This window comes from Ascaphus truei, chromosome 15 (genome assembly GCF_040206685.1).
Source record: "Ascaphus truei isolate aAscTru1 chromosome 15, aAscTru1.hap1, whole genome shotgun sequence".
Lineage (NCBI taxonomy): Eukaryota > Metazoa > Chordata > Amphibia > Anura > Ascaphidae > Ascaphus > Ascaphus truei.
Window position 1 is genome coordinate 21253422 of NC_134497.1, and position 24396 is coordinate 21277817.

At 45.4% G+C, this 24396-nt stretch overlaps 1 protein-coding gene across 1 annotated transcript in view; it reads right to left on the minus strand.

Annotated features, from left to right (window-relative positions):
• The window catches only part of TOX2 (TOX high mobility group box family member 2), an 84860-nt gene extending 73427 nt beyond the window's left edge, over positions 1-11433 (minus strand). Inside the window, exon 1 of the mRNA XM_075571922.1 lies at positions 11322-11433. Coding sequence (XP_075428037.1) covers positions 11322-11372 — 51 coding nt within the window. The 5' untranslated portion in view covers positions 11373-11433. The remainder of the gene's footprint in view (positions 1-11321) is intronic.
• Positions 11434-24396: the final 12963 nt, after the last annotated feature.

The window sequence follows — 24396 nt, forward strand, 5'->3', positions numbered from 1 at the left end:
AATTCAGCAGCGGTTTCAATGTTGTACAAATCAGGCTTGAGTTATGGGGCACTTTTTAGCAAACGGCCATTTTAAAAGCCCCCGCCAAAAAAATGAATGCTATGTGACTTGTGGCTCCCACTCTCCTACCCGCTGGGAAACCTCAGACCCGATATGCTCAGCGTTCTCTCATACTAACTGTAACCTTCTAGTATGTCTATCCCAAGCACATTTGAATTCCCTCACTGTGCCTCTACCACCTCCGCTGGGTGACGACTCCACACACCCACCACCCTCCCTCATGTATCTACAGTACGGCACCGACGGCCCCAATTTGCAGCCAACAATCGCAGCTCAAAGAGCGCTCAAGAATGCAACACGTTCTCTGCTGTTTTGACCGATTGTATCCCGATACAATGAGGGTACATTAATATTCGCCTTCCTGCTTATAAAAAATATTATTAATAGTGTTAGCGCAGAATTAAGTCACTCTCTATCAACCCAAAAATGTATTAGACGCAGCGCGGAGGTTTCACTATATAGGTAACACAAGGTGTTTTTGTCACAGGGTGGCTTTTATACATAATACAGCTCAACCCCCTTATAACGCGGTGCTTGGGGTCCATAGAATCACACCGCGTTATAAGCGGATCGCGTTGGAAATAATGCACAATTGTATGCATTGTACAATAAAGTATTTAAGATACCAATAATCGTGTTGTAAAGTATTCATAAATATGAAAACTGGGAGCCACGCTTGCATCGCGTTATAAGCGGATTCGCGTTGTAAGCGGATCGCGTTGGAAATAATGTACAATTGTATGCATTGTACAATAAAGTATTTAAGATACCAATAATCGTGTTGTAAAGTATTCATAAATACGAAAATTGGGAGCCACCCTTGAACCGCGCTATAAGCGGATCCGCGTTGTAACGGATCGCGCTATAACGGGGTTGAGCTGTATTATAGTTACTAATACTGGTTATAAATAAAGAAAAACACATTATTCTTGTTTATTTGAAATTGTATTAATCAGGTTAATAACAAATGATGCGTCCGAATTATTCAGCCATCTGACATACGCCGCGCATTCCACGAAGGTTTGCGCTACTCATTTGCGCTGAAATTTGCCACGCGGTTTTGCTAGAAGTATATTCCGCGCCCCTTAATGACGGTTTTTGAAACTGCTTTTGGGGACAGTTGCTTTCGATGAATTACGGAAAGTCCCGTTTAACGCCAACACTGGACACTCGTGCGCCGTAAACCTGCAGTCTGCCCGAAACGGCGAGTTGGGCGTTGGCGGCTAACTTCGGTCTGGTTTAAATAACGCCGCGATATTTCCGCTCGCTGACAATTATGCAGCTTCGTGGTTGTGAGATAATTAAGGTGCGCCCTAAGGCTAAGTCCCCGCTAGCGCTGATCGCGGCTGAGCGCGCGATGCTTGCGGAGGAGACTTACATATATAGATATATGTAAGTCCCCGCTCACGCAGTGCGCGCGGCGCTCGTGCGCACACGCTCAGCCGCGATCTGCGCTTAGGTAAACAAAAAATCTATACTTACCCGCACGCTCAACTACTCGCAATGCCCCCCTCCCTCCCTCGCGCGCGCGTACAAGCAGGACACCCGGCGCTCATGCTTGGAGCGCTCTCCAAGCATGAGCGCGCTCAGCGCCAGCGGGGACTTAGTCTAATTCATTCGCGTCCAATTTTGGACGGGCGGAAAAGACGATTGATTTGGATGTTATATGCTTATTTGAATCGGAATTGGACACGGGATTTAGGGTAAGGGGTAAAGGTTTTTGGGGTAGGGAATTAGGGTAAGGGGGTTAGGTTTCTGGGGTAGTGAATTAGGGTAAGAGGTATAGGTTTTTGGGGTAGGGATTTAGGGTAAGGGGCATAGGTTTTTGGGGTAGGGATTTAGGGTAAGGGGTATAGGTTTTTGGGGGAGGGATTTAGGGTAAGGGGTATAGGTTTTTGGGGTAGGGATTTAGGGTAAGGGGTATAGGTTTTTGGGGTAGGGATTTAGGGTAAGGGGTATAGGTTTTTGGGGTAGGGATTTAGGGTAAGGGGTATAGGTTTTTGGGGTAGGGATTTAGGGTAAGGGGTATGGGTTTTTGGGGTCGGGAATTAGGGTAAGGGGTATAGGTTTTTGGGGTATGGAATCAGGGTAAGAGGTATAGGTTTTTGGGGTAGGGAATTAGGGTAAGTGGTATAGGTTTTTGGGGTAGGGAATTAGGGTAAGGGGTTTAGAGAAAGGGGCCTAGGGTAGGGGGCTTAGGGTAAGGGGTTTAGAGAAAGGGGCCTAGGGTAGGGGGCTTAGGGTAGGGGGCTTAGGGTAAGGGGTTTAGAGAAAGGGGCCTAGGGTAGGGGGCTTAGGGTAGGGGGCTTAGGGTAAGGGGTTTAGGGTAAGGGGCGCAGGAACGGATTTTGAATGGAAAGGACGGGAAATTCCGGGAAACTGATTTAGACAGTGTCGCCCGTCTCTACTCGGCAGTGAAGCGGGCGACGGCGAGATGTCCCGGCGGCGAGGTGAGTAGCAGCTAAACCCCGGAGGCAATTTGTTCACGGCAAATCGGCCACGAACAAACGTCCTAAACCAGGGATTCCTGGCGCTGAACTGCGATTATTTGACCACCCGGGATCCCGTTTTGTCGGAAAGGGAATCAGGTGGCGTCCCCAGGGCTAACAAAATGGCGCCCTGCATCTCCCGGGGATCCCTTGCTTTGCATCCTGACGCACTCACGCTTAGTTAGGTTACCGCCATTTTTAAATATGCCAGCGTTAGGGATTCGCAGGCCTCAGCATGCTCCGGCAGGGAAGGGGTTAACGACGGTGATTTCTTTCCGGGCGCATTTCTATAGACGCTCGGCGATGTCTTTATTGTTCGCGGAGAGAAAGCCGTGTTTCCTGTCATTCAAACTCGCAGAGAATTGTTGGAAGGAAGCGCATTTGTCTGTTGTAAACAAGGCTGCATTGTGTGTGTGTGTGTGTGTGTGTGTGTGCAAGTGTGCAAGTGTGCAAGTGTGTGTGTGTGACTGTGAGTGTGTGACTGTGTGTGTGTGACTGTGAGTGTGAGTGTGAGTGTGAGTGTGTGTGTGTGTGTGTGTGTGTGTGTGTGTGTGTGTGTGTGTGTGTGTGTGTGTGTGTGTGTGTGTGTGTGGTGTCCTGCGGGTGGGGGGGGGAAGTTTTTGGGGTACAGTAATATGAATATAGTTGTTATTCCCTCTCAGGACTCTGCAGATGTCCTTGTCATAGCATAAGGGGGCGCTAGACTGCTGAGATTAAAGACTAGAAGAGAGTGCACAGTATAGCAGAGATTTGTAGTGTAGCAGAGCCCGTGCACTATAGCAGTGGCCGTGCAGTATAGCAGAGGTTATGTAGTATAGTTGAAAGTCACAGTATAGCAGAGAGTGCGCAGTATAGCAGAGAGGGCGCAGTATAGCAAAGGGTGCGCAGTATAGCAGGGGGGGCGCAGTATAACAGAGGGGGTGCAGTATAGCAGAGGGGGCGCAGTATAGCAGAGGGGCACAGTGTAGCAGAGGTGCGCAGTATAGCAGAGGAGGCACAGCATAGCAGAGGGGGCACAGTATAGCAGAGGGGGCACAGTATAGCAGAGAGGGAGCAGTATAGCAGAGGGGGAGCAGTATAGCAGAGGAGGAGCAGTATAGCAGAGGGGGAGCAGTATAGCAGAGGGGGAGCAGTATAGCAGAGGGGGAGCAGTAAAGCAGAGGGGGCACAGTATAGCAGAGGAGGGAGCAGTATAGCAGAGGACGCGCAGTATAGCAGAGTGCGCGCAGTATAGCAGAGTGCGCAGTATAGCAGAGACGCGCAGTATAGCAGAGACGCGCAGTATAGCAGAGGATACGCAGTATAGCAGAGGATGCGCAGTATAGCAGAGGATGCGCAGTATAGCAGAGGATGCGCAGTATAGCAGAGGATGCGCAGTATAGCAGAGGATGCTCAGTATAGTAGAGGATGCGCAGTATAGCATAGGCAGCGCAGTATAGCAGAGGCAGCGCAGTATAGCAGAGAAGGCGCAGTATAGCAAAGTGCGCAGTATAACAGGATGTGCAGTATAGCAGAGTACGTGCAGTATAGCAGAGGAAGTGCAGTATAGCAAAGTGCGCAGTATAACAGGATGCGCAGTATAGCAGAGTACGCGCAGTATAGCAGAGTATGTGCAGTATAGCAGAGTCTGCAGTATAGCAGAGGCGCGCAGTATAGCAGAGGCGTGCAGTATAGCAGAGGCGCGCAGTATAGCAGAGGATGCGCAGTATAGCAGAGATGGTCGCAGTATAGCAGAGGACGCGCAGTATAGCAGAGGTGGCGCAGTATAGCAGAGGTGGCGCAGTATAGCAGAGAGGGCGCAGTATAGCAAAGTGCGCAGTATAACAGGATGCGCAGTATAGGAGAGATGTGCAGTATAGCAGAGATGTGCAGTATAGCAGAGTGCGTAGTATAGGAGAGGGTGCGCAGTATAGGAGAGGGTGTGCAGTATAGGAGAGAGTGCGCTGTATAGCAAGAGTATGCAGTATTGCAGAGTCTGCGCAGTATAGTAGAGTCGCAGTATAGCAGAGAATGCGCAGTATAGCAGAGAATGCGCAGTATAGGAGAGGGTGTGCAGTATAGGAGAGAGTGCGCTGTATAGCAGAGAGTATGCAGTATTGCAGTCTGCGCAGTATAGTAGAGTCGCAGTATAGCAGAGAATGTGCAGTATAGCAGAGAATGCGCAGTATAGGAGAGGGTGTGCAGTATAGGAGAGAGTGCGCTGTATAGCAGAGAGTATGCAGTATTGCAGAGTCTGCGCAGTATAGTAGAGTTGCAGTATAGCAGTGAATGTGCAGTATAGCAGAGAATGCGCAGTATAGCAGAGAATGTGCAGTATAGCAGAGAATGTGCAGTATAGGAGAGGGTGCGCAGTATAGCAGAGAATGTGCAGTATAGGAGAGGGTGCGCAGTATAGAAGAGAGTATGCAGTATTGCAGTCTGCGCAGTATAGTAGAGATGTGCAGTATAGCAGAGAATGCGCAGTATAGCAGAGAATGCGCAGTATAGCAGAGAATGCGCAGTATAGCAGAGAATGCGCAGTATAGGAGAGGGTGTGCAGTATAGGAGAGAGTGCGCTGTATAGCAGAGAGTATGCAGTATTGCAGTCTGCGCAGTATAGCAGAGAATGCGCAGTATAGCAGAGAATGCGCAGTATAGCAGAGAATGCGCAGTATAGGAGAGGGTGCTCCGTCCCTTTTCTTACATGTATAGGAAGCTGGGGAACCACGGGTCTGAACATCGGTAATTTCAGTTCCGGGGACCCCTTGGTTCCCGAGATACCTATAAAAGTAGCGCCAGTACAGTCCCCTTCCGGGCAAAGAAAATGGCAGCCGACATACGCAGGCCAACAGGAAGCCGCGAAGCTCTCTATCAGGGCTTCCTCTCGGCCCGCGTGGCAGGAGGGATTTAAATAACTGGGACATACCGGCGCTAACCTTTCCCGGTAAGAGTCTCGGAAACCCGGGGGATCACCGGAGATGAAATGAACGCGATTCACCCCCCCTCCCCCCACTCCCCCAGGCTCCTATCTCCCCCCGAGGCTCCTATCTGCCCCCCCCCCCGAGGCTCCTACCTCCCACCCGAGGCTCCTACCTCCCACAAGAGGCTCTTACCTCCCACCGAGGCTCTTACCTCCCACAAGAGGCTCTTACCTCCCACCGAGGCTCTTACCTCCCACAAGAGGCTCCTACCTCCCACCCGAGGCTCCTACCTCCCACCCGAGGCTCCTACCTCCCACCCGAGGCTCCTACCTCCCACAAGAGGCTCCTACCTCCCACCCGAGGCTCCTACCTCCCACCCGAGGCTCCTACCTCCCACCCGAGGCTCCTACCTCCCACAAGAGGCTCCTACCTCCCACCCGAGGCTCCTACTTCCCACCCGAGGCTCCTACCTCCCACAAGAGGCTCCTACCTCCCACCCGAGGCTCCTACCTCCCACAAGAGGCTCTTACCTCCCACCCGAGGCTCCTACCTCCCACAAGAGGCTCCTACCTCCCACCCGAGGCTCCTACCTCCCACAAGAGGCTCTTACCTCCCACCCGAGGCTCCTACCTCCCACAAGAGGCTCTTACCTCCCACAAGAGGCTCTTACCTCCCACAAGAGGCTCTTACCTCCCACCGAGGCTCTTACCTCCCACAAGAGGCTCCTACCCGAGGCACCTACTTCCCACCCGAGGCTCCTACCTCCCACCCAAGTGGGGGACGTGACGAGCCTGCACCTTCACACGTTGCTGCCGTCAGTTCTTGTTGGTCCTTGGCGGGACTACACCGATGAACCGGGTCCCCCCCGGTCATCAGAAAACCCCAATGGCCCAAATCCGAGAGTAGCACCACAGTCCCCAATGCAGGGGTTCATCCTTCAGAATGGGACGCTTGGCCGCGGTCATCTCGCCCGCCGCTGGCATTTTGCCGCGGAGGGATCCCTCGCCACTCAGCCGTCATCCGTTTCACCAATAAGGTAAGTTAGCGGAGAGGGTAGGTGTGTTAGGGTAAGGGGTTAAGGTTTTTGGGGTAGGAGGATAAGGTTTTTAGGGTAGGGGGTTAAGGTTTTTAGGGTAGGGGTTAAGGTTTTTAGGGTAGGGGGTTAAGATTTTTAGGGTAGGGGTTAAGGTTTTTAGGGTAGGGGTTAATGTATTTAGGGTAAGGGGTTAATGTTTTTAGGGTAGGGGGTTAAGGTTTTTAGGGTAGGGGTTAATGTTTTTAGGGTAGGGGTTAATGTATTTAGGGTAAGGGGTTAATGTTTTTAGGGTAGGGAGTTAAGGTTTTTAGGGTAGGGAGTTAATGTATTTAGGGTAGGTAGTTAAGGTTTTTAGGGTAGGGGGTTAAGGTTTTTAGGGTAGGGGGTTAATGTATTTAGGGTAGGGGTTAATGTTTTTAGGGTAGGGGTTAATGTTTTTAGGGTAGGGGTTAATGTTTTTAGGGTAGGGGTTAAGGTTTTTAGGGTAGGGGTTAAGGTTTTTAGGGTAGGGGTTAATGGTTTTAGGGTAGGGGTTAATGTTTTTAGGGTAGGGTTAAGGTTTTTAGGGTAGGGGTTAATGTATTTAGGGTAGGGGTTAATGTTTTTAGGGTAGGGGTTAATGTTTTTAGGGTAGGGGTTAAGGTTTTTAGGGTAAGGGTTAGTGTTAGTATAAGGGGTTAAGATTAGGGGTTTTTAGGGTAAGGGGCTAACCTTGGCGTCGAAAAGGCCGCCAGGCGAGATGTCCCCGCGGCGACCTGAGTGGCGGCAAAACACCTGCGACCACGTGTCCCAGCCACGTTCCCCCGGCCCCTCCTAATAACAGGCTACCCCTTTGTAACACCGAGACAATAGAAAGCGTCCGTACACAATCCAGTTAGACAGCAACCGCATCCCCCACTCCCTCCCCGTCTGCGGGAGGTCACCCCCCACTCCCTCCCCGTCTGCGGGAGGTCACCCCCCACTCCCTCCCCGTCTGCGGGAGGTCACCCCCCCACTCCCTCCCCGTCTGCGGGAGGTCACCCCCCACTCCCTCCCCGTCTGCGGGAGGTCACCCCCCACTCCCTCCCCGTCTGCGGGAGGTCACCCCCCCACTCCCTCCCCGTCTGCGGGAGGTCACCCCCCCACTCCCTCCCCGTCTGCGGGAGGTCACCCCCCCACTCCCTCCCCGTCTGCGGGAGGTCACCCCCCACTCCCTCCCCGTCTGCGGGAGGTCACCCCCCACTCCCTCCCCGTCTGCGGGAGGTCACCCCCCACTCCCTCCCCGTCTGCGGGAGGTCACCCCCCACTCCCTCCCCGTCTGCGGGAGGTCACCCCCCACTCCCTCCCCGTCTGCGGGAGGTCACCCCCCACTCCCTCCCCGTCTGCGGGAGGTCACCGGGTCGCTGTTGAATGATGGGATGTCACCTTTGATTAGCGATGGCGTCTGCTGCGGACTGAGATCCCTGCTCCACGTGTGAGTCGGGCCGGCGTCACCGGGAATTCATTTAAACGCCTGGAATCCTATCATTTAACCGTCTCCCCCCACGGAGCGCCCGGCATCCTGAGCGCGGCCCTAGTATGTTTCAGGAACAAGCAGCTGTCCGCCTGATTCAGCGGGATTGGGATTAGCAAACTGTATACATGCGTGTGTCGGGGTTATGCAGAGTTTCACACGCAGCTAGCAGGATTTCGCGGTCATGTTTTATGGGTGCCATTAAATATGGGGGCGGGGGGGGGGAGGACGCCATTTTGGAGTTGTTGACAAATAGCAGATACCTATAACTATATATATAACTATATATATATATATATCAAATGGAAATATTACTGTATGCTCATTTGCATGTCTTAGGCCTCGGCCAGGCTCCCTGCTTGCTCGCTGAGGCGTGCTGAGGCTCAGGGAAAGCGGGTGCTTTCCCTGGCCTTGCGGTTGCTTACCGCACGCGCCGTCAGGGGGCGGGCATGTCACTGGCTGGGGGCGGGCCAGTGACGTCATGGAGCTGGTTCGCCCTCATTGGGCGAACCGCTCACGTGACCGGCCTGTCGCGCCGGCAAGCGGGGGAATTTTTAATTCCCTTAAGGCCTACGCTTCCGCGCGCTTGCGGAAGCGTAGGTGAGCCCCTACTAAAGCCGCTCTAATTGCGGCTGTAGGGGCTCAGTGCTGAGCGGAAGCGCACGTCAGCGCGCATCCGCCAGCAAGCAGGGAACATGGCCGAGGCCTTAGACAGGTCTGCAACCCCGCCTTTCACCATTATCACCCAGGACACAGCACTTCCACTGCAGCAAGGGATTCTGGGAAATGACATGCAAATGAGCACACAGTGCCACCTTTTGCTTCAAAACCATTAACATGGTTCCCTATATGATGTCTTCTTTCTACCCCCTTTGTATCTAAAGCCCTCTCCCGCCTTAAACCTTTTTCACTGACTGCCCCACACCTCTGGAATGCCCTTCCCCTCAGTACCCGACTAGCACCCTCTCTATCCACCTTTAAGACCCACCTTAAGACACACTTGCTTAAAGAAGCATATGAATAGCACTGTGGATATTCTGAACACATGATACATAAAGCTTGGCCCCCTGCAGACGCACTTACCAGAACTCCCTCCTACTGTCTCTGTACGTTCTCCCTACCTACCAATTAGACTGTAAGCTCCTCGGGGCAGGGACTCCTCTTCCTTAATGTTACTTTTATGTCTAAAGCACTTATCCCCATGATCTGTTATTTATATTATCTGTTATTTATTTGATTACCACGTGTATTACTACTGTGAAGCGCTATGTACATTAATGGCGCTATATAAATAAAGACATACAATACAATTATACAATAGGCTTAAATTTCCCAGAATCCCTTGTTGCAGTGGAAGTGCTGTGTCCTGGGTGATAATGGGGAAAGGCGGGGTTGCAGACCTGTCTAAGACATGCAAATGAGCATACAGTAATATTTCCATTTGATATATATATATATGTGTGTGTGTATATATATATATAACAAAAACAAGCAGCTGGCACTCTATATAATAAACTACAGTGGTGGTGCTAGTCCCATAAAGAATAAATAAATCATATTACCATCCTTGCGTCAGGCAAAAAGAGGCAGCACTCACATCCAGAAGATAAAAAATATATAATAAGGCATGTGTAGACAGACAACCGATCCCGACGTTTCGGTTCCGGAACGGAACCTTTCTCAAGGCACCCCCCTTGAGAAAGGTTCCGTTCCGGAACCGAAACGTCGGGATCGGTTGTCTGTCTACACATGCCTTATTATATATTATTTATCTTCTGGATGTGAGTGCTGACTCTTCTTGCCTGACGCAAGGATGGTAATATGATTTATTTATATATAATGGTTTTATTGCTGGCTATATTTGTTGCAGGTCACCGGCTTTTCGTGACTGCCAACGCCAGTCCTTAAAGGCCACCAACAGGTCACGTTTTAAGGATATCCGGCATCAACACAGGTGGCTCAATCACTGGCTCGGTCAACTGCAGCCACCGATTGAGCCACCTGTGCTGAAGCAGGGATATCCTTAAAACCTGACCTGTTAGTGGCCTTTTTGGACTGGAGTTGGCCACCCATGGTCTAGAGCAGGGGAGCGCAAACTTTTCATGCTGCGCCCCCCTGTCTGCCTGCTCCGGAGCTCGCGCCCCCCCTACTACCTTGCAGCTGCGTCATATGACGCGTCGGGGTCACGTGACCCACTGCATCAGTTGACCCCTGTGACATCACATGACACCGCCATTCCATGGAGACGCGTAACAGCGTCTGAATCCGGATAACTGTTATTGTTGCAGAGGCCTCACGCGATCCCCCGGCATTTAATTTAAATGCCTGGGGGGAAGAGCGCGGGACCTCTGCAACCGCCCGCCAGACAAATCTACCCCCCCCCCCCCCGGCGCACCCCCCAGTTTGCGCACACCCCTGGTTTAAAGTCATAATTACTGAGCCAGTGATTGAGCTACCTGTGCTGAAGCAGGGATACCCCTAATACCCGGCCTGGACTGGAGTTGGCCACCCCTGGTATAAGACAAGTACATATTTTTGTTTTCTGGAGTTCTCTGCTCGCCCTTTCCGATGCTGTGATTAATTTTTAACATCTGAGGCTTCGTTCCCGGAGATATACCGGTTTGAAATATTAAAGTGGCCGGGAGGTTAAAATGGAGAACTCCCCCAGAGGCCAGTGCAGTCTGAAGGTTGCCATGGGAACCTCAGATACTAGAGATTCCGAAAGTCGTTATTTTAACACTAAAGAACAGGACATGTTTAGGGGGATAGACACTAACATTATATAAGAGATCAGGCTGGGATTGAACCTGGATCCACCCACTTCAAAGATAACGCTCATACCACTACCTTACTTATTCAGTGCTATTTTATTGTGTAAAATAGTCCCCCTCCCCCCAAATCTACAGACAATTCCAGTTTTACGAATCGGTGCTGTATCAGGGAAACTCTACTGCTGCGATTTCCTCTCCCAGAATCCTCTGCACGTCTCGCCCCCACCCCGTCTACCAGCTTCTCCGTTCCTAAGTGAGGGCCGCGACATCGCCAGCCTGGCGTTAACGGCTTCACCGGATTGCATCCGCCATGTTGTTCCATTGGAACAGCAGCCCCTCATTCCCACCTCGAACAACATGGCGGCTGGAGCCCGGCGAAGCTGTCGGCGCCAGGCTGGTGATGTCGCTGCCCTCACTCGGGAGGGAGAAACCACTAGGTGGCCCTGGGCGAAACGAGCAGAGGATTCTGGGAAGGGAAGAAGGGGTCTACGGTGATGCAGAGGGAATGAACTTGTAGTGTTGAGTGCAATGCCCCTGTAACCACTACGCCGTAGGGGAGGAAGCAGAACTTACCTGGTTTGTCGAGAGGAAGTCCTGATTTGCTTCATTCATACCCATGTACATGTTTTCCCCATCAAACTGCAAGAGGAGGAAACAACGTTGGTTAGAAACCTTCAAAACATCCTTTTCGATTCCCTCACTTCATTTTCAGCATCACAGCAACATCGACATCGGTAACCCCCAGCGTCCCTTAAAACGAAAGCAGGGGTACTCTGCTAGACCGGGAGTGGTGGGTGCATGTAGCAGGGTCCCAGAGGAGGCGCATTGCAGGGCAGCGTGGCAGTGATTGGGTTAACACCGCCATGTCTGTACACATACATCCCACACTGACTTTCTGCCACGAGAATTTGTACCCAAGGTTAGATTTTGCAAAATGCCCTTTTCTATACTTGGCACGGAGTGAATAGAAGTAATTATCTGGCACGTTGGGGGCAGCAATGACAGGAAGCCGGCAATTAATGAATTCGATACTTTGTGTCAAACTCTCAAATGCTGAAATTCCCCAAATTCCTCTAATCAGGGACTGTCCTGCAGGAATCCAAGGCTGTTACTCTCCCATATTAATACACCCAGTATCTCTCCCATATTAATACACCCAGTATCTGTCTCATATTAATACACACAGTATCTGTCTCATATTAATACACACAGTATCTCTCTCATATTAATACACCCAGTATCTGTCTCATATTAATACACACAGTATCTCTCCCATATTAATACACCCAGTATCTGTCTCATATTAATACACACAGTATCTCTCCCATATTAATACACCCAGTATCTGTCTCATATTAATACACACAGTATCTGTCTCATATTAATACACACAGTATCTCTCTCATATTAATACACCCAGTATCTGTCTCATATTAATACACACAGTATCTCTCCCATATTAATACACCCAGTATCTGTCTCATATTAATACACACAGTATCTCTCTCATATTAATACACCCAGTATCTGTCTCATATTAATACACACAGTATCTCTCCCATATTAATACACCCAGTATCTGTCTCATATTAATACACACTGTATCTGTCTCATATTAATACACACAGTATCTCTCTCATATTAATACACACAGTATCTGTCTCATATTAATACACACAGTATCTATCTCATATTAATACACACTGTATCTGTCTCATATTAATACACCCAGTATCTGTCTCATATTAATACACCCAGTATCTGTCTCATATTAATACACCCAGTATCTGTCTCATATTAATACACAGTATCTCTCCCATATTAATACACCCAGTATCTGTCTCATATTAATACACACAGTATCTCTCTCATATTAATACACACAGTATCTGTCTCATATTAATACACACAGTATCTGTCTCATATTAATACACCCAGTATCTGTCTCATATTAATACACAGTATCTCTCCCATATTAATACACCCAGTATCTGTCTCATATTAATACACACAGTATCTCTCTCATATTAATACACACAGTATCTCTCCCATATTAATACACCCAGTATCTGTCTCAAATTAATACACACAGTATCTGTCTCATATTAATACACACAGTATCTCTCTCATATTAATACACACAGTATCTGTCTCATATTAATACACACAGTATCTGTCTCATATTAATACACCCAGTATCTGTCTCATATTAATACACACAGTATCTGTCTCATATTAATACACACAGTATCTCTCTCATATTAATACACACAGTATCTCTCTCATATTAATACACACAGTATCTGTCTCATATTAATACACACAGTATCTGTCTCATATTAATACCCACAGTATCTGTCTCATATTAATACACACAGTATCTGTCTCATATTAATACACACAGTATCTGTCTCATATTAATACACACAGTATCTGTCTCATATTAATACACCCAGTATCTGTCTCATATTAATACACACAGTATCTGTCTCATATTAATACACACAGTATCTGTCTCATATTAATACACACAGTATCTGTCTCATATTAATACACACAGTATCTGTCTCATATTAATACACGCAGTATCTGTCTCATATTAATACACGCAGTATCTGTCACATATTAATACACAGTATCTGTCTCATATTAATACACACAGTATCTGTCTCATATTAATACACACAGTATCTGTCTCATATTAATACACCCAGTATCTGTCTCATATTAATACACACTGTATCTGTCTCATATTAATACCCACAGTATCTGTCTCATATTAATACACCCAGTATCTGTCTCATATTAATACACACAGTATCTGTCTCATATTAATACACACAGTATCTGTCTCATATTAATACACACAGTATCTGTCTCATATTAATACACACAGTATCTGTCTCATATTAATACACACAGTATCTGTCTCATATTAATACACACAGTATCTGTCTCATATTAATACACAGTATCTGTCTCATATTAATACACACAGTATCTGTCTCATATTAATACACACAGTATCTGTCTCATATTAATACACCCAGTATCTGTCTCATATTAATACACCCAGTATCTGTCTCATATTAATACACCCAGTATCTGTCTCATATTAATACACCCAGTATCTGTCTCATATTAATACACACAGTATCTGTCTCATATTAATACACACAGTATCTGTCTCATATTAATACACACAGTATCTGTCTCATATTAATACACACAGTATCTGTCTCATATTAATACACACAGTATCTGTCACATATTAATACACAGTATCTGTCTCATATTAATACACACAGTATCTATCTCATATTAATACACACAGTATCTGTCTCATATTAATACACACAGTATCTGTCTCATATTAATACACACAGTATCTCTCTCATATTAATACACACAGTATCTGTCTCATATTAATACACACAGTATCTGTCTCATATTAATACACACAGTATCTGTCTCATATTAATACACACAGTATCTGTCTCATATTAATACACACAGTATCTCTCTCATATTAATACACACAGTATCTCTCTCATATTAATATACACAGTATCTCTCTCATATTAATACACACAGTATATGTCTCATATTAATACACCCAGTATCTCTCTCATATTAATACACCCAGTATCTGTCTCATATTAATACACACAGTATCTCTCCCATATTAATACACCCAGTATCTGTCTCATATTAATACACACAGTATCTCTCCCATATTAATACACCCAGTATCTGTCTCATATTAATACACACAGTATCTGTCTCATATTAATACACACAGTATCTCTCTCATATTAATACACACAGTATCTGTCTCATATTAATACACACAGTATCTCTCCCATATTAATACACCCAGTATCTGTCTCATATTAATACACACAGTATCTCTCTCATATTAATACACCCAGTATCTGTCTCATATTAATACACACAGTATCTCTCCCATATTAATACACCCAGTATCTGTCTCATATTAATACACACTGTATCTGTCTCATATTAATACACACAGTATCTCTCTCATATTAATACACCCAGTATCTGTCTCATATTAATACACACAGTATCTATCTCATATTAATACACACTGTATCTGTCTCATATTAATACACCCAGTATCTGTCTCATATTAATACACCCAGTATCTGTCTCATATTAATACACCCAGTATCTGTCTCATATTAATACACAGTATCTCTCCCATATTAATACACCCAGTATCTGTCTCATATTAATACACACAGTATCTCTCTCATATTAATACACACAGTATCTGTCTCATATTAATACACACAGTATCTGTCTCATATTAATACACCCAGTATCTGTCTCATATTAATACACCCAGTATCTGTCTCATATTAATACACACAGTATCTGTCTCATATTAATACACACAGTATCTCTCTCATATTAATACACACAGTATCTCTCTCATATTAATACACACAGTATCTGTCTCATATTAATACACACAGTATCTGTCTCATATTAATACCCACAGTATCTGTCTCATATTAATACACACAGTATCTGTCTCATATTAATACACCCAGTATCTGTCTCATATTAATACACACAGTATCTGTCTCATATTAATACCCACAGTATCTGTCTCATATTAATACACCCAGTATCTGTCTCATATTAATACACACAGTATCTGTCTCATATTAATACCCACAGTATCTGTCTCATATTAATACACCCAGTATCTGTCTCCTGTTAATACACACAGTATCTGTCTCATATTAATACACGCAGTATCTGTCACATATTAATACACTGTATCTGTCTCATATTAATACCCACAGTATCTGTCTCATATTAATACACACAGTATCTGTCTCATATTAATACACAGCCTCTCTCATATTAATACACACAGTATCTCTCTCATATTAATACACATAGTATCTGTCTCATATTAATACACACAGTATCTGTCTCATATTAATACACGCAGTATCTGTCTCATATTAATACACGCAGTATCTGTCACATATTAATACACAGTATCTGTCTCATATTAATACACACAGTATCTGTCTCATATTAATACACACAGTATCTGTCTCATATTAATACACACAGTATCTGTCTCATATTAATACACACAGTATCTGTCTCATATTAATACACACAGTATCTGTCTCATATTAATACACCCAGTATCTGTCTCATATTAATACACACAGTATCTGTCTCATATTAATACACACAGTATCTGTCTCATATTAATACACACAGTATCTGTCTCATATTAATACACACAGTATCTGTCTCATATTAATACACGCAGTATCTGTCTCATATTAATACACGCAGTATCTGTCACATATTAATACACAGTATCTGTCTCATATTAATACACACAGTATCTGTCTCATATTAATACACACAGTATCTGTCTCATATTAATACACCCAGTATCTGTCTCATATTAATACACACTGTATCTGTCTCATATTAATACCCACAGTATCTGTCTCATATTAATACACACAGTATCTGTCTCATATTAATACACACAGTATCTGTCTCATATTAATACACACAGTATCTGTCTCATATTAATACACACAGTATCTGTCTCATATTAATACACAGTATCTGTCTCATATTAATACACACAGTATCTGTCTCATATTAATACACACAGTATCTGTCTCATATTAATACACACAGTATCTGTCTCATATTAATACACCCAGTATCTGTCTCATATTAATACACCCAGTATCTGTCTCATATTAATACACCCAGTATCTGTCTCATATTAATACACACAGTATCTGTCTCATATTAATACACACAGTATCTGTCTCATATTAATACACACAGTATCTGTCTCATATTAATACACACAGTATCTGTCTCATATTAATACACACAGTATCTGTCACATATTAATACACAGTATCTGTCTCATATTAATACACACAGTATCTATCTCATATTAATACACACAGTATCTGTCTCATATTAATACACACAGTATCTGTCTCATATTAATACACACAGTATCTCTCTCATATTAATACACACAGTATCTGTCTCATATTAATACACACAGTATCTGTCTCATATTAATACACACAGTATCTGTCTCATATTAATACACACAGTATCTGTCTCATATTAATACACGCAGTATCTCTCTCATATTAATACACACAGTATCTCTCTCATATTAATATACACAGTATCTCTCTCATATTAATACACACAGTATCTGTCTCATATTAATACACGCAGTATCTCTCTCATATTAATACACACAGTATCTGTCTCATATTAATACACACAGTATCTGTCACATATTAATACACAGTATCTGTCTCATATTAATACACACAGTATCTGTCTCATATTAATACACACAGTATCTGTCTCATATTAATACACACAGTATCTGTCTCATATTAATACACACAGTATCTCTCTCATATTAATACACACAGTATCTGTCTCATATTAATACACACAGTATCTCTCTCATATTAATACACACAGTATCTGTCTCATATTAATACACACAGTATCTGTCTCATATTAATACACACAGTATCTGTCTCATATTAATACACACAGTATCTGTCCCATATTAATACACACAGTATCTCTCTCATATTAATACACACAGTATCTCTCTCATATTAATATACACAGTATCTCTCTCATATTAATACACACAGTATATGTCTCATATTAACACACACAGTATCTCTCTCATATTAATATACACAGTATCTCTCTCATATTAATACACACAGTATCTGTCTCATATTAACACACGCAGTATCTCTCTCATATTAATATACACAGTATCTCTCTCATATTAATACACACAGTATCTGTCTCATATTAATACACACAGTATCTGTCTCATATTAATACACACAGTATCTTTCTCATATTAATACACACAGTATCTCTCTCATATTAATACATACAGTATCTCTCTAATATTAATACACACAGTATCTGTCTCATATTAATACACACGGTATCTCTCATATTAATACACACAATATCCGTCTCATATTAATACACACAGTAGCTCTCTTATATTAATACACACAGTATCTCTCATATTAATACACACAGTATCTGTCTCATTAATACACACAGTATCTGTCTCATATTAATACACACAGTATCTCTCTAATATTAATACACACAGTATCTCTCTAATATTAATACACACAGTATCTCTCTAATATTAATACACACAGTATCTCTCATATTAATACACACAGTATCGGTCACATATTAATACAGACAGTATCTGTCTCATATTATTACACACAGTATCTGTCTCATATTAATACACACAGTATCTATCTCAAATTAATACACACAGTATCTCTCTAATATTAATACACACAGTATCTCTCTAATATTAATACACACAGTATCTCTCATATTATTACACACAGTATCTGTCACATATTAATACACACAGTATCTATCTCATATTAATACACACAGTATCTGTCTCATATTAATACACACAGTATCTATCTCATATTAATACACACAGTATCTCTCTAATATTAATACACACAGTATCGCTCTAATATTAATACACCCAGTATCTGTCTCATATTAATACACACAGTATATGTCTCATATTAATACACACAGTATCTCTCTCATATTAATATACACAGTATCTCTCTCATATTAATACACACAGTATCTGTCTCATATTAATACACACAGTATCTGTCTCATATTAATACACACCGTATCTCTCTAATATTAATACACACAGTATCTCTCTCATATTAATACACATAGTATCTGTCTCAAATTAATACACACAGTATCTATCTCATATTAATACACACAGTATCTCTCTCATATTAATACACACAGTATCTATCTCATATTAATACACACAGTGTCTGTCTCATATTAATACACACATAATCTCTCTCATATTAATACACACAATATCTGTCTCATATTAATACACACAGTATCTGTCTAATATTAATACACACAGTATCTGTCTCATATTAATACACAGCCTCTCTCATATTAATACACACAGTATCTCTCTCATATTAATACACAGAATATCTGTCTCATATTAATACACACAGTATCTCTCTCATATTAATACACACAGTATCGCTCTAATATTAATACACCCAGTATCTGTCTCATATTAATACACACAGTATCTCTCTAATATTAATACACACAGTATCTCTCTAATATTAATACACACAGTATCTCTCATATTATTACACACAGTATCTGTCACATATTAATACACACAGTATCTATCTCATATTAATACACACAGTATCTGTCTCATATTAATACACACAGTATCTATCTCATATTAATTCACACAGTATCTCTCTAATATTAATACACACAGTATCGCTCTAATATTAACACACCCAGTATCTGTCTCATATTAATACACACAGTATATGTCTCATATTAATACACACAGTATCTCTCTCATATTAATATACACAGTATCTCTCTCATATTAATACACACAGTATCTGTCTCATATTAATACACACAGTATCTGTCTCATATTAATACACACCGTATCTCTCTAATATTAATACACACAGTATCTCTCTCATATTAATACACATAGTATCTGTCTCAAATTAATACACACAGTATCTATCTCATATTAATACACACAGTATCTCTCTCATATTAATACACACAGTATCTATCTCATATTAATACACACAGTGTCTGTCTCATATTAATACACACATAATCTCTCTCATATTAATACACACAATATCTGTCTCATATTAATACACACAGTATCTGTCTAATATTAATACACACAGTATCTGTCTCATATTAATACACAGCCTCTCTCATATTAATACACACAGTATCTCTCTCATATTAATACACAGAATATCTGTCTCATATTAATACACACAGTATCTATCTCACACTGTATATCTCTAATATTAATACACAGAATATCTGTCTCATATTAATACACAGTATCTCTCATATTAATACATAGCGTCTCTCTCTCATGTTAGTACAGTCACTCTCACATATTAATACACAGTCTCTCTCTCTCTTGAAATTAATACACATATGTATTTGTGTGTGTGTGTATATATATCTACTATATATTTGTGAAAGCGTCTTATGTGTCTATGTCTGTATGTGTCTCCCTGTGTCCCACCCTGTGTCCCTAGCGGCAATCCCATTGGATCTTGGGCCAGGCCAATGAGATTGCTCCCTTGGCCTGCCCGCCCCCGCACACCTCTCATTGGCCTGAGGCGGAGTGACGGGCCAAAGGAGAGACGGAGACACACACACACACACACTCCCCCCCACACCCCCATCACGTGCGCCGCCCTGCACCGGCTCCCGGACGGAGGGGAAGCGCGGCCCTCCTGCCCCTGCCGCCAACTGCAGGTTCCTCCCCCCTCGCTCTCAACCGGCTCCCGGAAACACGGAGGGTAAGCGCGGCACGGCCCTCCTACCCCAGCCGCCAACGCTCCCTTACCTCCCCGGCGCTACCTTAACTCCCCGGCGCTCCCTTAACTCCCCGGCGCTCCCTTAACTCCCTGGCGCTCCCTTAACTCCCCGGCGCTCCCTTAACTCCCCGGCTGCTGGGGGGGCCAAGCAGCCTCCTCGGATGTGTGTGTGTGTGGACATTTTACTCCTGCCAACAATTTGTGCCTCACTTTCACCCCTACCCCTGCCCTTCCCCACCCCCCCTACCCTTGCCCTTCACCCCCCCCTGCCCTTCACCCCCCTACCCTTCACCCCCCTACCCCTGCCCTTCACCCCCCTACCCCTGCCCTTCACCCCCCCTGCCCTTCATCCCCCCTGCCCTTCACCCCCCCTGCCCTTTAACCCCCCCTGCCCTTTACCCCTGCCCTTCACCCCTGCCCCTGCCCTTCAGCCCCTGCCCTTCAGCCCCTGCCCCTCACCCCCTGCCCTTCACCCCCTACCCCTGCCCTTCACCCCCCCCTAACCCTGCCCTTCACCCCCCCTACCCTTCACCACCCCTACCCCTGCCCTTCACCCCCCACCCCTACCCCTGCCCTTCAACCCCCACCCCTACCCTTCACCCCCTACCCCTGCCCTTCACCCCCCACCCCTGCCCTTCACCACCCACCCCTACCCCTGCCCTTCACCCCTCCCTACCCCTGCCTTTCACCCCCCTTACCCCTGCCCTTCACCCCCCCACTCCTGCCTTTCACCCCCCCCCACCCCTGCCCTTCACCCCTGCCCTTCACCTCCCCCCCTGCCCTTCACCCCTGCCCTTCACCCCCCCCCCACCCCTGCCCTTCACCCCTGCCCTTCACGCCCCCCCACCCCTGCCCTTCACCCACGCCCCCACCCTTCACCCCCGCCCCCTACCCCTGCCCTTCACCCCCCCCTACCCCTGCCCTTCACACACTGACTGACTGCCGCACGCACGCACGCACGCACGCACGCACACACTGACTGACACGCACACAAACACTGACTGCCGCACACACACACTGACTGAGGCGCACACGCATGCACACACTGACTGAGGCACACACGCACACACTGACTGTGTGTGTGCGTCAGTCTGTGTGTGTTTGTGTTTCTGCGTCACACTCACTGACGCGCGCGCGCGCGCACACACAGTGACTGACTGACGCACACACAATGACTGACGCACACACACTGCATGAAGCTGTAAAGGGGGACAAACAGAGCTGTAAAGGAGGGAGGGGGGACTGGATTGATGTGAATGGGGGACAAACAGAGAGAGGAGAGAGAGAGGAGCGGGAACATTACATCCCGGGCAACGCCGGGTCTCTCAGCTAGTATATATATAGTTATGGTGGGTGAAAAAGGCAACAAGAAACCTCCACCGTATTGCATATAACAAATAAAATGATCACTTGTGAGCACATTCACATTTCTTAGGCAGGTCTGCAACCCTACCTTTCACCATTATCCCCAGCATACAGTGCTTCCACTGCAGCAAGGGATTCTGGGAAATGACATGAAAATGAGCACACCGTGTCACCTTTTGCCTGAAATCCATTTTTACATGGAACCCTTACAAGCTAATGCTCGCTGTTAACACAGCTTTTAAGCACAGCATGGGAATCAGATGCAAAGCCAGAGAAACCATTCACAGACATGTTTCAACCTTAATGGGTCTCATCAGTGTGAGGCTGGTTGTACTGCTGGCTTTGCATTTTCACGTTTCCCATCCAGGTAAAAAAAAAAAGGAGGAAGCACTTCTTTAATTAGAATTGTAAAATCTTTATTCGAAATGATAAGAATACAGAATCTTATAATTAGGATGATTTAGGATCGAGAGAGACAGATGTGTGTGTACATATATATACACGTGTGTGTGTGGCCTACTGTGGTTGCCGATAGGATTGCCAAGTGGTTTCTCCAAAAATACTGGACACAATGATGAAAGGTGCGACGCGCTCGAGACACACACACACACACACTCTCTCACCTCTCTCCGCTCCATGCTGTTTCCTCCTCTCCTTGGTCCCACCCCCAGGCTCCTGACACCTCCTCCTGATTGGCTGAATTACCCAGCAGCAACCAATAAGGATGGAGGAAGTTGCCCAGCCCCCTAGCAACAGCCCTGCTCTCTCCCCACTAAAAGGAATCCTGCGGCCCCCAAGCCGGTCAGGTCACATGTCCTGAGAGGTAATACCGGTATACACATACACGCCCAGAGAGGTAATACCGGTATACACATACACGCCCAGAGAGGTAATACCGGTATACACATACACGCCCAGAGAGGTAATACCGGTATACACATGCACGCCCAGAGAGGTAATACCGGTATACACATACACGCCCAGAGAGGTAATACCGGTATACACATGCACGCCCAGAGAGGTAATACCGGTATACACATACACGCCCAGAGAGGTAATACCGGTATACACATGCACGCCCAGAGAGGTAATACCGGTATACACATACACGCCCAGAGAGGTAATACCGGTATACACACGCCCAGAGAGGTAATACCGGTATACCCATACACGCCCAGAGAGGTAATACCGGTATACACATACACACCCAGAGAGGTAATACCGGTATACACATACACGCCCAGAGAGGTAATACCGATATACACATACACACCCAGAGAGGTAATACCGGTATACACATACACACCCAGAGAGGTAATACCGGTATACACATACACGCCCAGAGAGGTAATACCGGTATACACATACACGCCCAGAGAGGTAATACCGGTATACACATACACGTCCAGAGAGGTAATACCGGTATACACATACACGCCCAGAGAGGTAATACCGGTATACACATACACACCCAGAGAGGTAATACCGGTATACACATACACTCCCAGAGAGGTAATACCGGTATACACATACACGTCCAGAGAGGTAATACCGGTATACACATACACGCCCAGAGAGGTAATACCGGTATACACATACACGCCCAGAGAGGTAATACCGGTATACACATACACGCCCAGAGAGGTAATACCGGTATACACATACACGCCCAGAGAGGTAATACCGGTATACACATACACACCCAGAGAGGTAATACCGGTATACACATACACGCCCAGAGAGGTAATACCGGTATACACATACACGCCCAGAGAGGTAATACCGGTATACACATACACGCCCAGAGAGGTAATACCGGTATACACATACACACCCAGAGAGGTAATACCGGTATACACACACGCCCAGAGAGGTAATACCGGTATACACACACGCCCAGAGAGGTAATACCGGTATACACATACACGCCCAGAGAGGTAATACCGGTATACACATACACGCCCAGAGAGGTAATACCGGTATACACATACACGCCCAGAGAGGTAATACCGGTATACACATACACACCCAGAGACGTAATACCGGTATACACATACACGCCCAGAGAGGTAATACCGGTATACACATACCCGCCCAGAGAGGTAATACCGGTATACACATACCCGCCCAGAGAGGTAATACCGGTATACACACACACGCCCAGAGAGGTAATACCGGTATACACATACACGCCCAGAGAGGTAATACCGGTATACACATACACGCCCAGAGAGGTAATACCGGTATACACATACACGCCCAGAGAGGTAATACCGGTATACACATACACACCCAGAGAGGTAATACCGGTATGCACATACACGCCCAGAGAGGTAATACCGGTATACACATACACACCCAGAGAGGTAATACCGGTATACACATACACGCCCAGAGAGGTAATACCGGTATACACATACACGTCCAGAGAGGTAATACCGGTATACACATACACGCCCAGAGAGGTAATACCGGTATACACATACACGTCCAGAGAGGTAATACCGGTATACACATACACGCCCAGAGAGGTAATACCGGTATACACATACACGCCCAGAGAGGTAATACCGGTATACACATACACGTCCAGGGAGGTAATACCGGTATACACATACACGCCCAGAGAGGTAATACCGGTATACACATACACGCCCAGAGAGGTAATACCGGTATACACATACACGTCCAGAGAGGTAATACCGGTATACACATACACGCCCAGAGAGGTAATACCGGTATACACATACACGTCCAGAGAGGTA